Source organism: Miscanthus floridulus, chromosome 1, assembly GCF_019320115.1.
Source record: "Miscanthus floridulus cultivar M001 chromosome 1, ASM1932011v1, whole genome shotgun sequence".
Classification (NCBI taxonomy): Eukaryota; Viridiplantae; Streptophyta; class Magnoliopsida; order Poales; family Poaceae; genus Miscanthus; species Miscanthus floridulus.
The window spans coordinates 48,467,212-48,481,106 of NC_089580.1; the positions used below are offsets into that span (position 1 = coordinate 48,467,212).

The 13,895-nt window shown below is 45.1% G+C and overlaps 1 protein-coding gene and 1 non-coding gene across 2 annotated transcripts; one reads left to right on the forward strand and one right to left on the reverse strand.

The window, feature by feature from the left end:
* Positions 1–296: 296 nt before the first annotated feature.
* LOC136513802 (probable UDP-arabinopyranose mutase 1) lies at positions 297–2,850 on the forward strand. The gene is made up of 4 exons (XM_066507807.1): positions 297–785; positions 1,622–1,872; positions 1,960–2,128; positions 2,232–2,850. Exons 1-4 carry the CDS (start codon positions 444–446, stop codon positions 2,562–2,564), a joined length of 1,095 nt encoding a protein of 364 aa, XP_066363904.1. The 5' UTR covers positions 297–443; the 3' UTR covers positions 2,565–2,850.
* Positions 2,851–3,504: 654 nt separating this feature from the next.
* On the reverse strand, positions 3,505–3,576 carry TRNAD-GUC (transfer RNA aspartic acid (anticodon GUC)). The gene has a single exon. It is a non-coding gene; the product is annotated as a tRNA-Asp (tRNA).
* Between the last annotated feature and the right edge of the window lie 10,319 nt (positions 3,577–13,895).

The window sequence follows — 13,895 nt, forward strand, 5'->3', positions numbered from 1 at the left end:
GAAATGTTAGTGGAGTGGTAGAAGAATTTTATAGAAAGAATTCACATTTTAAAAATGTTTCCACCACATGTATACATACTGCACCTCCAGTAGCTTCCAACGCACCGCTCCTCTTTTGGATCCATTAGAAAATTTCAACAAACATACTATATTATGACGTAGATAGAAAAGAAAATTCACAAAGCTAATAACAGACGAAAACTAAAATGAAAACAATCAAGGCAAAGCGAAGACTATAGAGAGAGGAAAAATTAAAGAGGGGCATCCGCATCCTCCTATATAACGACCACCTCCTCCCACCGCTTCCTCCCACGCCTCCCAACCTCCTCTGCTTCCAAGATCTCCCCCCACCTCCCGGTCCGGTCCGGTAGCAGAGAGCGGGGCAGAGAGAGATCGAGATCCGGAGGCGCGAGCACCAGCACCACCCACCACCGTCTGCGGCAATGGCGGGCACGGTGACGGTCCCGGGGTCGTCGGTCCCCTCGACGCCGCTGCTCAAGGACGAGCTCGACATCGTGATCCCGACGATCCGCAACCTCGACTTCCTCGAGATGTGGAGGCCCTTCTTCCAGTCCTACCACCTCATCATCGTGCAGGACGGCGACCCCACCAAGACCATCAAGGTGCCCGAGGGCTTCGACTACGAGCTCTACAACCGCAACGACGTCAACCGCATCCTCGGGCCCAAGGCCTCCTGCATCTCCTTCAAGGACTCCGCGTGCCGCTGCTTCGGCTACATGGTCTCCAAGAAGAAGTACATCTACACCATCGACGACGACTGCTTCGTAAGCCTCCTTCTCTCTCTCTCGCGTTTCGTTTCGTTCAATTCCCCGTGGATCCGAACGAAAGGCGGGGTCTTGACGCCGGATCTGGGTCAAATTCGATCGAATTGGACCAGATCCGCCCGGGTCAGATCTGGATCTAGTCGCGCGCGGTCAAACGCGTTGATCCGTAGGAGGTTGCGGGTAGTCTAGCATTACGGATCTCGATCCGGAGCAGCTGGCTGTGCTCAGTAGCTCTAGTGCCGCCGTTCCGACAGGAAACAGGGGATGCTGCCAGCTAGCCATACCTACGCTCGGGGGTTGCTAGATGTTTGCCACCTCGTACTGGTAGTTAGTGCCACCTCCTTTTCATCTTGGCCGGGGGTCCTTGTTTATGTGATCCCATCGCGGATCACAAGCTTGGCACATTCAGTTTGTCATTTACTTAATAACCAAAACGTGACAGAATACTCTAATGTTATTGGATCTGGACTAGATGGTTGCTTCAGATCAGATCCGAGCAGTCACAACTTTTGTAATTCACAGTCTAGTTTAATTTTTACATACTCCATGTAAGATCCACATCACTACATTCATAATTCTGACAATGGAACTAGCAGCATCATGATCTATAGTAACATTGGAAGTAGTATCCAGCAGTCCAATCAAATTCTGAATTTTGATCGCCTGAGCTAGCAGCACTGTGATCTGTCAGAAACATTAGCAGTAATATCCAGCTATGCGATCGAATTATGAATTCTACCATCTGAGCGGGCAGGTGCCACGATCTGAACTAGAGCTACATCATTGCACACCTGCTATTTTATCGCACTAACCAAATATCTTTGCATGTCATTTAGGTTGCCAAGGACCCAACTGGCAAGGATATCAATGCTCTTGAGCAGCACATCAAGAACATCATGAGCCCATCCACCCCGTTCTTCTTCAACACCCTGTACGACCCCTACCGCGAGGGTGCTGACTTTGTGCGTGGGTACCCCTTCAGCCTCAGGGAGGGTACCCACACTGCTGTCTCCCACGGCCTGTGGCTGAACATCCCTGACTATGATGCTCCCACACAGCTGGTCAAGCCTAAGGAGAGGAACGAGAGGTATTGCATTTTGTTCTCATTTTTTATCTGACATTCTGGTAACTGTCCTGCTGCATCAAGGGTTGGGTCTAACTCCCCTTCTTTCAGGTATGTTGATGCTGTCATGACAATCCCCAAGGGAACCTTGTTTCCCATGTGCGGCATGAACCTTTGCTTCGATAGGGATCTCATTGGCCCTGCTATGTACTTTGGTCTCATGGGTGATGGCCAGCCCATTGGTCGCTACGACGACATGTGGGCAGGATGGTGTGTGAAGGTGTGTGGTCTCTCTGTTCTTGCCTCTACAGTTTATTTTGTTCCTAAAAACATAATGTCCATTGGACTGATGATTTTATACAACTGTAAAATGATAACTTTAGGTCATCTGCGACCACTTGAGCCTGGGAGTCAAGACTGGCCTGCCATACATCTGGCACAGCAAGGCTAGCAACCCCTTTGTTAACTTGAGGAAGGAATACAAGGGCATCTTCTGGCAGGAGGACATCATCCCCTTCTTCCAGAACGTGACCATCCCCAAGGATTGCGACACCGTCCAGAAGTGCTACCTCTACCTCTCCGGAGAGGTGAAGGAGAAGCTAGGCAAGATTGACCCCTACTTTGTCAAGCTCGCTGACGCCATGGTCACCTGGATTGAGGCCTGGGATGAGCTGAACCCGGCTACCCCCGCCGCCGAGAATGGCAAGGCCAAGTAGATGGAGTCCCTGGGGTGCCTTCACTGCCCACTGAAGTGAAAAGAAAGCATGATTGGGTCCTGCCTAGGCCCCATAGATATAGCTCTTTTTGAGAGGGAAGAGATCAATTCAGCAGCAGCTTTTATAAATTCTTTGTTGCTATGAAGCAGGTGGTTCTTTTGTAGTTGATGAAAGGGATTTGTCGTCACTATCATTTACATAATTCAGAGAATAATTTATATTGTGTAATTTTGAGAATCAAAGCACTGTTTGTGTTATAGCATGTCTATGAATGTGCATTGCTGCCTTTTTTTCTTGTGTAACCAAGGCGATAGTTAAGATTTCAGATTGTCAGCCTGAATGCCCATTGATCTGCTCTTGTCCATGCTTACAAAATCAGTTGCTCTGAACTTTGACCTGTGGAAGCTCTGGACCTCTGGTTGGTAGTCTTGTCTTACCCAGGCTGGAATGCCCATCGATCTGCTCTTGTCCATACTTAACAAAATCAGTTGCTCTGGAGTCTGAACTGTGACCTGTGGAAGCTCTGGACCTCCGGTAGTCTTGTCTTACCCAGGCTTTAGGAGTTACAACACCAGTAGCTCTGAACTGAGCTGTGGAAGCTCTGGTAGTATTATGATGGGAGTATGGTCTTGCACAACATCAGTACTAGCTCTGAGCGAACTCTGAAGTCTGAGCTACGGCAAAATTTGCATGAAGAAACACGGTAGGTAAAGCATGTGCCACCGACAAGAATCTGCCACCGACATAATAAAGAATGAAAATCGAATGCTTGAGCTCCGTGAGTGATTGAATCTGCCAGAGTTGGTAAAATGAATTGGACAAGACACAAGAGTTTCTTTAGCATCTTCTTTTGTGAGAGAATATCAGCTTCATTGACTTTCTGAGTAGATAAAAACAAAAAGAAAAGAAAATAAGAGACTAACAGAAAAAGTATCCAATCCGCCGTTGCCGGGGATCGAACCCGGGTCACCCGCGTGACAGGCGGGAATACTCACCACTATACTACAACGACTTGGTTGTTTATTACTGGCACTAAACTGAATAACTCCTCAAACAGCTTACCACATGACAAGAACAAAAAGACAACGAAGCTTCGTCTCTCCATTCTTACAGAGTAACAATATCGGCCAATCCTGACCGACAACAAGCGGAAGCATTAGCATCGGATTCAGTTTTTCAAATTTATTAGTTGCAGATACTAGGTACATGTCTTTCAAGTTCCAGGAATACAAAGGTTTCTATAGCAACCTGACACTCCGGAAGAAGTTCATGACTGTAACACCCCTGGTGTTACGAGCTTGTTTAATACCGCGATTTAGGTCTAAGTCAAATTTTTGAAACGAGTTTCTCAGAATTTCTTTTATTTAATATACCTGATGTGATAAGTGAATCCGGTGATCCAGTTTTGTGGACTCGAATCAACGCCCAAGTTAAATTACGTAGTGCGTAGAAATTTTTAGGAATGTCGAACGACGATGCCAGCAAACGGTACGTTCTGTTAGATTAAGCATGAAAAGCAACTTTTATAAATAAAATATAGTCTCTTAATAAATAGAACGATACATATATATATATATATATATATATATATATATATATATATATATATATATATATATATATATGTATGTATGTATGTATGTATGTATGCATATTCATGGGTTTATTTCGGTAAGCACGAACTGACGAGAGAGAGAGCGCAGCAGCTTCGTTTATTTTTCCTGACGTACAACGTACCCTTTGCATGGAAATTATTCGCCGTCCCGTTCTCGTCGTGGCTCTGCATTTCTCTCATTGCAAAGCTTCCCATCCAATCGCATCTGAATTGGTCCGCTGCGTTGGGCGTCTGAAATTGGTGCACGTGGTTTTGCTCTTGCCCACGCTGTGTCCACTCCCTTCCTGTGCGGCACAGGCGCACCCCTGCCGGCCACCTTGGGCTAGGCCATCCTACCGTCGTGTTGAAGAAGTAACCGAGTCCGCACGTGTCTCCTTGCTTTTCCTCTGTCAGCGTTGCCTCTGCCGCTGTATTGTCTGTCTTCGTGTCTCACCGAGTTGAGTCGTCTCGTTCATGCCACGGCTGTTCTACGTCCGGTACTGTGCTGCTCGTGCGTGTGCTCCCTCTGGACAAGTTGGGCAAGGCACCGCTGCTCGCTCTGTCCCTTTGCCTCTACGACCTGCCTTGTTTGCCTTGCCTAGCTCAGCTTGTCCCTGCCTGCTGCGGCTTGTCTCAGTCTGCCATCGCTTGTCTGGACTGCCCCGGTGCCGTGCCAAGCCGTCGATGGACAGCGTCCCAGTCGCCTGGCCTACTTCACACACCCCCTTCTTTTCTCCTCTCCACCGTCTCTCCAGGACAGCAGCAACCACCGACGCCTCCTTGCTCTCCTTCTAGCGCGGTACCTCCCTGTCTTCCGGTCGTCCGCTCCAGCGTCGCTGCGCGCGTGAGCCCTGGTCCGCTATGGACCGCGGGCCGCGTCGCGTTCACGCGTTGCAGCCGCCACGCCCGCCCTGGTCCACGCTGGACCGCGTCCTTTGGCGCCGCCCCTCCCAGCACGACTGCTTTTCGCATCACCCGCCGTCGTCGCCCGAGCCACGGGCGGTTTCACCTCGCCTCGCACCTCGCTGCTGACCGCACACGCGCGCCCGCCGTCGCGCCGAGCTCCGTGACCTCCTGCGCCTGCGGCCGTGATGGCGTAGCACCACGTCGCCTCCCTTCACGTCCGCAGCGCTGTTGCCGCAGACGCATCGGACCGCTCCCCTGCGCGCTGACTTCCCCTTCCTTCGCCACCGCTATGGTGCCCGCGAGCGCGTGCTGCTCACCGTACGCGCAGATGCGTCGAGTCCGCACGTAGCTCTACCTCACCGCGAGCCTCCTCAGCGCCTCCGTGGAACGCCGTGGTCGCCATGGCCGCAGCCACCGTGCCCTACCCCTCACGTGCGCGCGTAAGCTCCTCGGCCCGCATGGGGTCCTGCAGCCGCAGCGTGCCCGAGCCACCGTGTCGTGCCCGCTCGGCACCTCGGTGTCCGCGCAGCTCCACCTCACCGCACTGCCCCACTACGGCCGGAGCCGCTGGCACTTCCCCGCGTTGCCTCGCGTCACCTCCGCCGTCGGTGAGCCGCCGATTGGGCCGGCAGATCAATTCCCCGTCCGTGCTCTGTTTTGGAGATGAAGAGAGGGACCCAGGGGTAAGAAACGAGTAGTTCCAGGGTTCTTTTTGCAAATTACGTGACCCATATGAACAGTAGTGCACTAAATAAGGAGAAGCATATGGTTGTTTCTGCTTAATCGCCAGGCCTGTTGGGCAGGCCGCGCTTGGGCCGACTTGTTGGGCCGCTTGCGCCCGCGCGACGGGCCGGCCTATGGCTGCCGCGCCTGTGCCGCCCGCGCCGTGAGCTAGGCCGGCCTGCTCGGTGCCCCGCTTGGGCCGCTCGTTGGTCCGGTCTGCTGGGCCGCGTGCACCACCGCCATGCTAGGCCGCTCGCGCCCGCGTGTGCGCTCCGCCTGCCTGAGCCGCCTGACCTGGCCATGTTGGGCCGTTGGGCCAGTTAGTTGCCGCCGACTTTTCCATTATCTAAATGCTTTTCGAATATAGGTTTCTAGTTTAACTTGTAAAATCAGTAGCAATTTGTGTAGTGGTCTAAAAATTGTGAAACCAGTTTTGTTAGTCTCTCAAAATCATGATCTACCTGTTAGTATATTTTATTTATATAGTTGGATAATATTCTTGGAAGCTATATAATTAATTTAAGGTACTTAATATTGAAAAATATAAACTTGTAGGAATTTCCATGATAAATTGGTAATATTATTGAATCTGAAATTTGTACAGTAGGCTCCGAGAAATATTAGGTACTCACTGTAATTTTTGTAGCTCCAGAATAATTAGTTGCTAAATAGATAATGATGTCCTATTCTGAATAAAGATTAAATGGATAGAATAGGATAAAGAAACAACTTGGGTTTGTATAACTAAAACATTTGTTGGGAAATAACGTCTTATTCGACAACGTGGATACGTAGACCAGCGTTAGAGCTATCTCGTTACCTTGTGAGGCGTGATCGGATTTCGAAGCGTTTTGGCTATCGTCGATTATTTACATCTATGCATTTGCATCAATGCATATCATATAGGTACGATGATAGCTCAACGGATCAATTGAAGGATGATTGAAAATCCAAAGATGGTGTAATGGTATTCTCTCCAGGAGATGATGTAATGGGCTTTCTATCCAGTTGATGGTGGATGATCTGAAGATGCAAATACTAACCTTTTAATATATATCTTACCCAGACAAGCCTTGGTGTATAACCCCTACTTTTCTGTAGTTTAAATTATATTTGTGCATTAAGTTTTAAGGAGTTGAATGAAACCCACTTGCATATATATATCTTTATCCTATGAGTCTTACTAGTATGACAGGATCGTGTAGATTGCTATGCTATAGGACTCTGATAGAAGTCGAGTGATTGTCTGTCACTCGCGAGAGATAGGAAATATATTACGGAATTATTATCACTTGGAAAAATGTAAATAGTGGAAAGGAAAATAGTGACCGGGCAGGGATATGGTTTGGGTATTGGTGGGTGTAAGAGGTGGTGTCGCCATGGACGCGGGGCATAGCTTAGTTACATTGCTTTCCCTATCTGTGTCGGTTAAGGACCGATCATTGCATAAGGCATCGTGGGCAAGTCATAGATTTATTATCCCGAGCACATACTTGTGTATGAGCGCTTAGAAGACTTGTTGCTCTCTTGTCGTGGGTTCCGGCTCTTTCTGGACCGACTGTCAGGGTTTCTTTTTGGTGGAGGAGGTCCTTGCACCGCACTGAGTCCGGGACTTAGGGTGGGGGCTTAGAGTCCCAGTTTGGACGGGGACCTAGGACCCCAGGACAGGAGAGTGATGGGTTGGTCCTGCTTGTGCCCGGGGTACAAGCGGGGCGTGTGTTTTCGGGGTACCCCGCTGGGGGCATTGATTCATGAATCGCCGGGAAATCCGGTACAACTTGTTTCGTGTCTACTACCATAGTAAGAACTAAAAGATGAAAGGAAAAGGAAATCTAATCGCTTACCACCTACTTAAAAGTAGCACAAGTGCTTACATAGAATGGTTAGTTAATAAACCAATGCGGCTATTAATAAAAATCAAATATAAGGACACACGCTTAGTAATGCTTCCTGCAAATACAATAAACTCACAAGCCACATAACCTTGCATATCCTTGGAGTCTTTTCTTTTCTTCTATCGGGTAAGTCTTGCTGAGTATAATTGAGTACTCAGGGTTTTATTCCCCCTGTTGCAGGTGACAGGTGGATGCTAGAGCTAACTCTTGTGTGTGGATTCCTCCTGGTGGGCTCAGAGAGGATTCCTTTATGCTGTGATCATAGTTTTTACTTACAACTCCCACTAAATGTTTTCATAAATGAAAGTTCTATAATCTGTTGCCATAGTTTATTTATCGGGTCCAGAGTTCGGTCCTATTGTCGGGCAGTGCATAGAGGCTAGGGTCTCTGACCGCACAGTGGCAGGGTCTGGTCGTGCTTGACCGAACGCGTTCGGTGGGCAAAAGGCGTTTCTAGAACCTTACTAGAAACGATCGGACGCTGGTGGCTCAGCGTCCGGTCAGTTATAGCGCAGTGTCCGGTCAACTCAAGTGACCATTGAAGTTGGGACACATGGCTGTCATCAGGCGACCGAACGCTGAGGTCTAGCGTTCGGTCAACATGACCAGAGCGTCCGGTCAGCCCGTGTTGTGCCCAGTGAAGGGGTACAACGGCTCTATTTCATGGGGGCTTCTATTTAAGCCCCATGACTGGTTGAAGCTCACACCTTTGGCCATTTTCATTGACATAGCAACTTTGTGAGCTTAGCCAAAGCCCTCCCACTCATCTCCATCATTGATTCATCATCTTTGTGAGATTAGGAGTGAATCCAAGTGCATTGCTTGAGTGATTGCATCTAGAGGCACTTGGTTTTCGTGTTTCGCTGTGGATTTTGCTTGTTACTCTTGGTGGTTGCCACCACCTAGATGGCTTGGAGCAGCGAGAATCGTTGAGTAGAGGGTGGTGATTGTCTCTGGCTCTGATCATGGTGATTATGAGGGGTTCTTGACCTTCCCATGGTGGAGAGCCAAAAGGTACCCTAGTGGATTGCTCATGGCTTGTGTGATCCTCATCTTATGTTGGTTGTGCGGCACCCTATTGAGGGTTTGGCATGTGAAGCCAATTAGCGCGTGAACCTCTAAGTGAGTGAATCGCCACAACGAGGACTAGCTTGCCGGCAAGCAAGTGAACCTCGGTAAAAATCATTGTGTTCATCATTGATTCCAAGGTGATTGGTCTTTATAGTTATTCATCCTTGTAATTGATTGGTTCCTTCATCTACACGGCAGTATAACCTTCTTGATCAATCTCTTTACATTACCGCAAACTAGTTGTCAAGCTCTTTAGGGTAGCTAGTTGTGAGATCTTGCTTGCTTGGTTGCTGTGGCTCTTTAGTTAGCCTTTGAGAGCACACTAACATAGAGTAGTGTCATAGCTATTATGTGAATAGATACTATCTAAACTAGAATTGTGGTAGGTGGCTTGCATTTTGAGTAGGCTAGTGCAACATTTGCTTCGCCTCATAATTATCTAACCATTTTGTTAAGTGTTGTTGTAGAAATTTTTATTAGGCTATTCACCCCCCTCTAGCCATTAGGACCTTTCAATTGGTATTAGAGCTGAGGTCACCGTGATTTGAGGCTTAACAACCTTCGGTGCAAAAATAGCTCAAATCAACAACACCAAGAAGCCACCCCAATTTGATGGCTTAAATTATCCCTATTGGAAGGTTAAGATGACAACATATATCAAGTCAATCAATAGAAAGATTTGGAAGGTGGTAGAAATAAAAATTGAGATTGAAGATGAAGATGCTCTCACCGCCGCTGAAGAAATACTTCTCCAAAACAATGACATTGCTCTTAGTGCCATCCATGATGCTTTGGATGTGAGAACCTTTGAGCAAATCAAGAACATTGAGAGAGCTCATGAGGCTTGGAAGAAATTGGAGGAATCATTTGAGGGCACTTAAGCCATGAAGGGTGCAAAGGCATATATTCTCAAAGAAAAGTTTGCAAGCTTCAAGATGAAGGAAGATAAGAGTGTGCCGGACATGTTCCATCGGATGGAAGTGATTGTCAATGATCTCAAAGCACTTGGTGAGAAGATAGAGGACAAGGACTTCTCAAATAAGTTCTTGAGATGTTTACCCTCAAGATTTGGCATGTTGATCACCTTGCTAGTAAGGACCGGTTTGAACACAATGACACCAAACCAAATCTTGGGAGATATTATGACCGATGATGCTTATAGAGATGAAGATGAGAAGGAAGAAAAGAAGGAGAAGAAAGATGAGAAGAAGGATGACAAGAAGAAGAGCATGGCATTCAAGGCCACATCATCCAAGGGCAAAGCTAAGCAAGAAATATCAAGTGAAGATGATGACTCATGGGATGATGATGATGATGAGAAGATGGCTCTCTTTGTCAAGAGATTTGGCAAGTTCATGGTGAAGAAGGGCTACCGCGCTAGAAGGAAGAAGTCTTCATCCAAAAACAAAGAAGAATCAAGAAGGTGCTTCAAGTGTAGAAGCAAAGATCATCTTGTTGCTCAATACCCATACAATAGTGACAATGATGATGACAACAAGAAGAACAAGAAGAAGGACAAGAAGGAAAAGAGAGAGAAGAAGGACAAGATGGCATTCAAGAAGAAGGGTGGTTCATATGTAGTCACTTGGGATAGTGATGCTTCCTCAAGTGATGATGATGATGATAGTGATGATAACAAGACCATCAAGAAGAAGGTTCTTGCAAGCATTGCTATTAATGAGAAGCCTTCTCTCTTCGAATCTTCATCATGCTTCATGGCTAAGGCCACTAAGGTACAATCTTATGATGATGAAAGTGATGAAGAACATGATGATGAAAATGAACATGAAAATAAAAATGATAGTGATAGTGATAATGATGAACCCACTAAAGATGAACTATTTAATATGCTAGAAGATGCTAAAGAACACTTTGACATCAAGAGAAGGGAATGCAAATGCTTGCATAAGGAACTAGTAGCCCTTAAGCAAGCCTTTGATGAGCTCAATGCATCTCATGAGAGGCTAGAGGAAGCCAATGAGAAGCTTGGCAAAGCTCACAAAAAACTTGAAAAGGCTCATTCCTCTTTACTTGATGAGCAAAATAAAAAGAAGCATGTTGAAACTTGCAATGTAGGTTTAACTTATGATATAATTGATGAATCACTATCTATGCCTATCATTGTTGCTCCTACTAACTCTTCTTGTAGCACTTCAACTTCTACCTCATCTAGTAGTGATGGACTCACTTATGATGTCTCACTAGTGGTTGAGAATGAGAACCTCAAGAAGGAGGTCAATAAGCTCACTCACACCTTGGCTAAGGCTTATGGTGGTGAGGACCACTTGTTTATGTGCTTGGATAGCCAAAGAGCCTCTCTCTACAAAGAGGGATTGGGCTATACCCCCAAGAAAGGCAAGGTGGCCTTTGCTCCTCATAAGACTAGTTTTGTGAAGAACAATGGTCGATTTTGCACTAGTTACAAGCAAGTGGGTCATAAAGAGCAAGAATGCAACAACAAGACCAAAAATGCTAATGTATCCTCCATAAAGCTTGATTCATGCTATATGCTTACTAAGGGTACAAATGGTGTGAAGGCTAAGTTCATTGGTAAACCATAGATGGGCTCAAAGAAAAAAGCCATTTGGGTACCAAAGAGCTTAGTGACTAACCTTAAAGGATCCAAGCAAGTTTTGTTACCTAAAAAGAATTGATCTTCTTTTGTAGGTCAATTATAAAGCCGGAGGAAGGCATTGGGTTCTTGACAGTGAGTGTACTCAACACATGACCGGTGATGCAAGAATGTTCAACTCAATCAATACTAATGGCAATGATGGTTATGATAGTATCACATTTGGTGACAATGGCAAAGACAAGGTCAAAGGGCTTGGTAAGATTGCAATATCTAATGACATGAGCATATCCAATGTGTTGCTAGTAGAGAGATTGAACTTCAATTTACTATTTGTGGCTCAATTGTGTGATCTTGGATTCAAATGCATATTTGGGGTAGATGATGTAGAGATCATAAGTATAGATGGCTCTAACTTGATCTTCAAAGGCTTTAGATATGAGAATCTATACTTGGTTGATTTCAATGCCAGTGAAGCTAAATTATCTACATGCTTGTTCACTAAGTCTAGTATGGGTTGGTTATGGCATAGAAGGCTTAGTCATATTGGAATAAAACAATTGAATAGATTGGTTAAGCATGACTTGGTTAGAGGTTTGAAAGATGTTGTGTTTGAGAAGGATAAACTTTGTAGCTCTTGTCAAGCCAGCAAACAAGTTGGAAACACCCATCCCAAGAAAAGCATGATGAGCATTAGCAAAGCATTTGAGTTATTGCATATGGATTTGTTTGGGCCAACACAATACACTAGTATTGGTGGAAACAAATATGGCTTTGTGATTGTGGATGATTATACTAGATACACTTGGGTATTCTTTCTAGTGGATAAAAGTGATATGTTTGCAACATTCAAATCATTTGTCAAGGGAATTCACAATGAGTTTGAAACAACCATCAAGAGAGTGAGAAGTGACAATGATAGTGAGTTCAAAAACACTAGAATTGATGAGTTGTGTGATAAATTTGGAATTAGACATCAATTCTCGGCTAAGTACACACCTCAATCAAATGGCCTTGTTGAGAGGAAGAATAGAACACTCATTGATATGGCAAGGTCTATGCTTAGTGAGTACAATGTGAGTCAATCTTTTTGGACCGAAGCTATCAACACGGCTTGCTATTGTAGCAACCGCCTCTATTGTCATCGATTGAAAGAAAAGACACCATATGAGCTCTTGAATGGTAGAAAGCCCAACATTGCATATTTTTGGGTCTTTGGTTGCAAATGCTATATCTTGAAGAAAGGCGCTAGATTGGGCAAGTTTGACAAGAAATGTGATGAAGGATTCCTACTTGGTTATTCCACTACAAGCAAAGCATATAGAGTTTGGAATTTGGATAGTGGTACTCTTGAGGAAGTTCATGATGTTGAATTTGATGAAACCAAGGGTTCACAAGTAGAGAATGAGAACTTGGAAGATGTTAGAGGCATTCAACTTTCAAATGCCATGAAGAACATAGATATTGATGAATTGAGGCCTAGGCAAGTGAATGATGATGAAGATAATCAAGTGCAAGTGATCTCTAACTCAAATGTACAAAATGATACAAATCAAGCTAGTGCAAGTGAATCTCATGATAATGAATAAGATCAAGTGGCTAGTACATTATCTCAACCCAATGATCAAGCAAGTGCAAGCAATCAAGTTCCAATCCTCCAACCAACAAATGTTGCAAGGGATAATCCATTAGACACTATCATTGGTGATATTTCAAGAGGTGTACAAAAAAGATCAAGATTGGCATAATTTTGTGAACACTTCTCATTTGTGTCATCCATTGAACCAAAGAAGATAGATGAAGCATTGAAGGATATTGATTGAGTAAATGCTATGCATGAAGAATTGAATAACTTCACAAGAAATCAAGTATGGGAGTTGGTAGAGAGACCAAAGGGACATAATGTGATTGGAACCAAATAGGTCTTTAAAAACAAGCAAGATCAAGATGGAATAGTAGTAAGGAACAAAGCAAGATTGGTAGCACAAGGCTATACACAAGTTGAAGGTCTTGACTTTGGAGAAACATATGCCCCAGTTGCTAGATTGGAAGCAATAAGAATCTTGCTAGCCTATGCTTGTGCCCACAACATTAAGCTCTATCAAATGGATATTAAGAGTGTATTTTTCAATGGTTACATCAATGAAGAAGTTTATGTTGAGCAACCTCCCGATTTTGAAGATGACAAGAAGCCCAACCATGTATACAAGTTGAAGAAAGCTTTGTATGGCTTGAAGCAAGCACCTAGAGCATGGTATGAGAGATTGAGAGACTTCCTACTCTCTAAAGGGTTCACAATGGGTAAGGTTGACACCACTCTTTTCATCAAGAAGATTGGTAAAGATCTATTTGTGTTGCAAATATATATTGATGACATCATATTTGGATCAACTAATCAAGATTTTTATGATGAGTTTGGAAAGATGATGGCTAATGAGTTTGAGATGTCTATGATTGGAGAGTTGAGTTACTTCCTTGGTCTTCAAATCAAACAATTGAAGAATAGTACATTTGTGAGTCAAGGCAAGTACATCAATGACATGATCAAGAAGTTTGGAATAATTGATAGT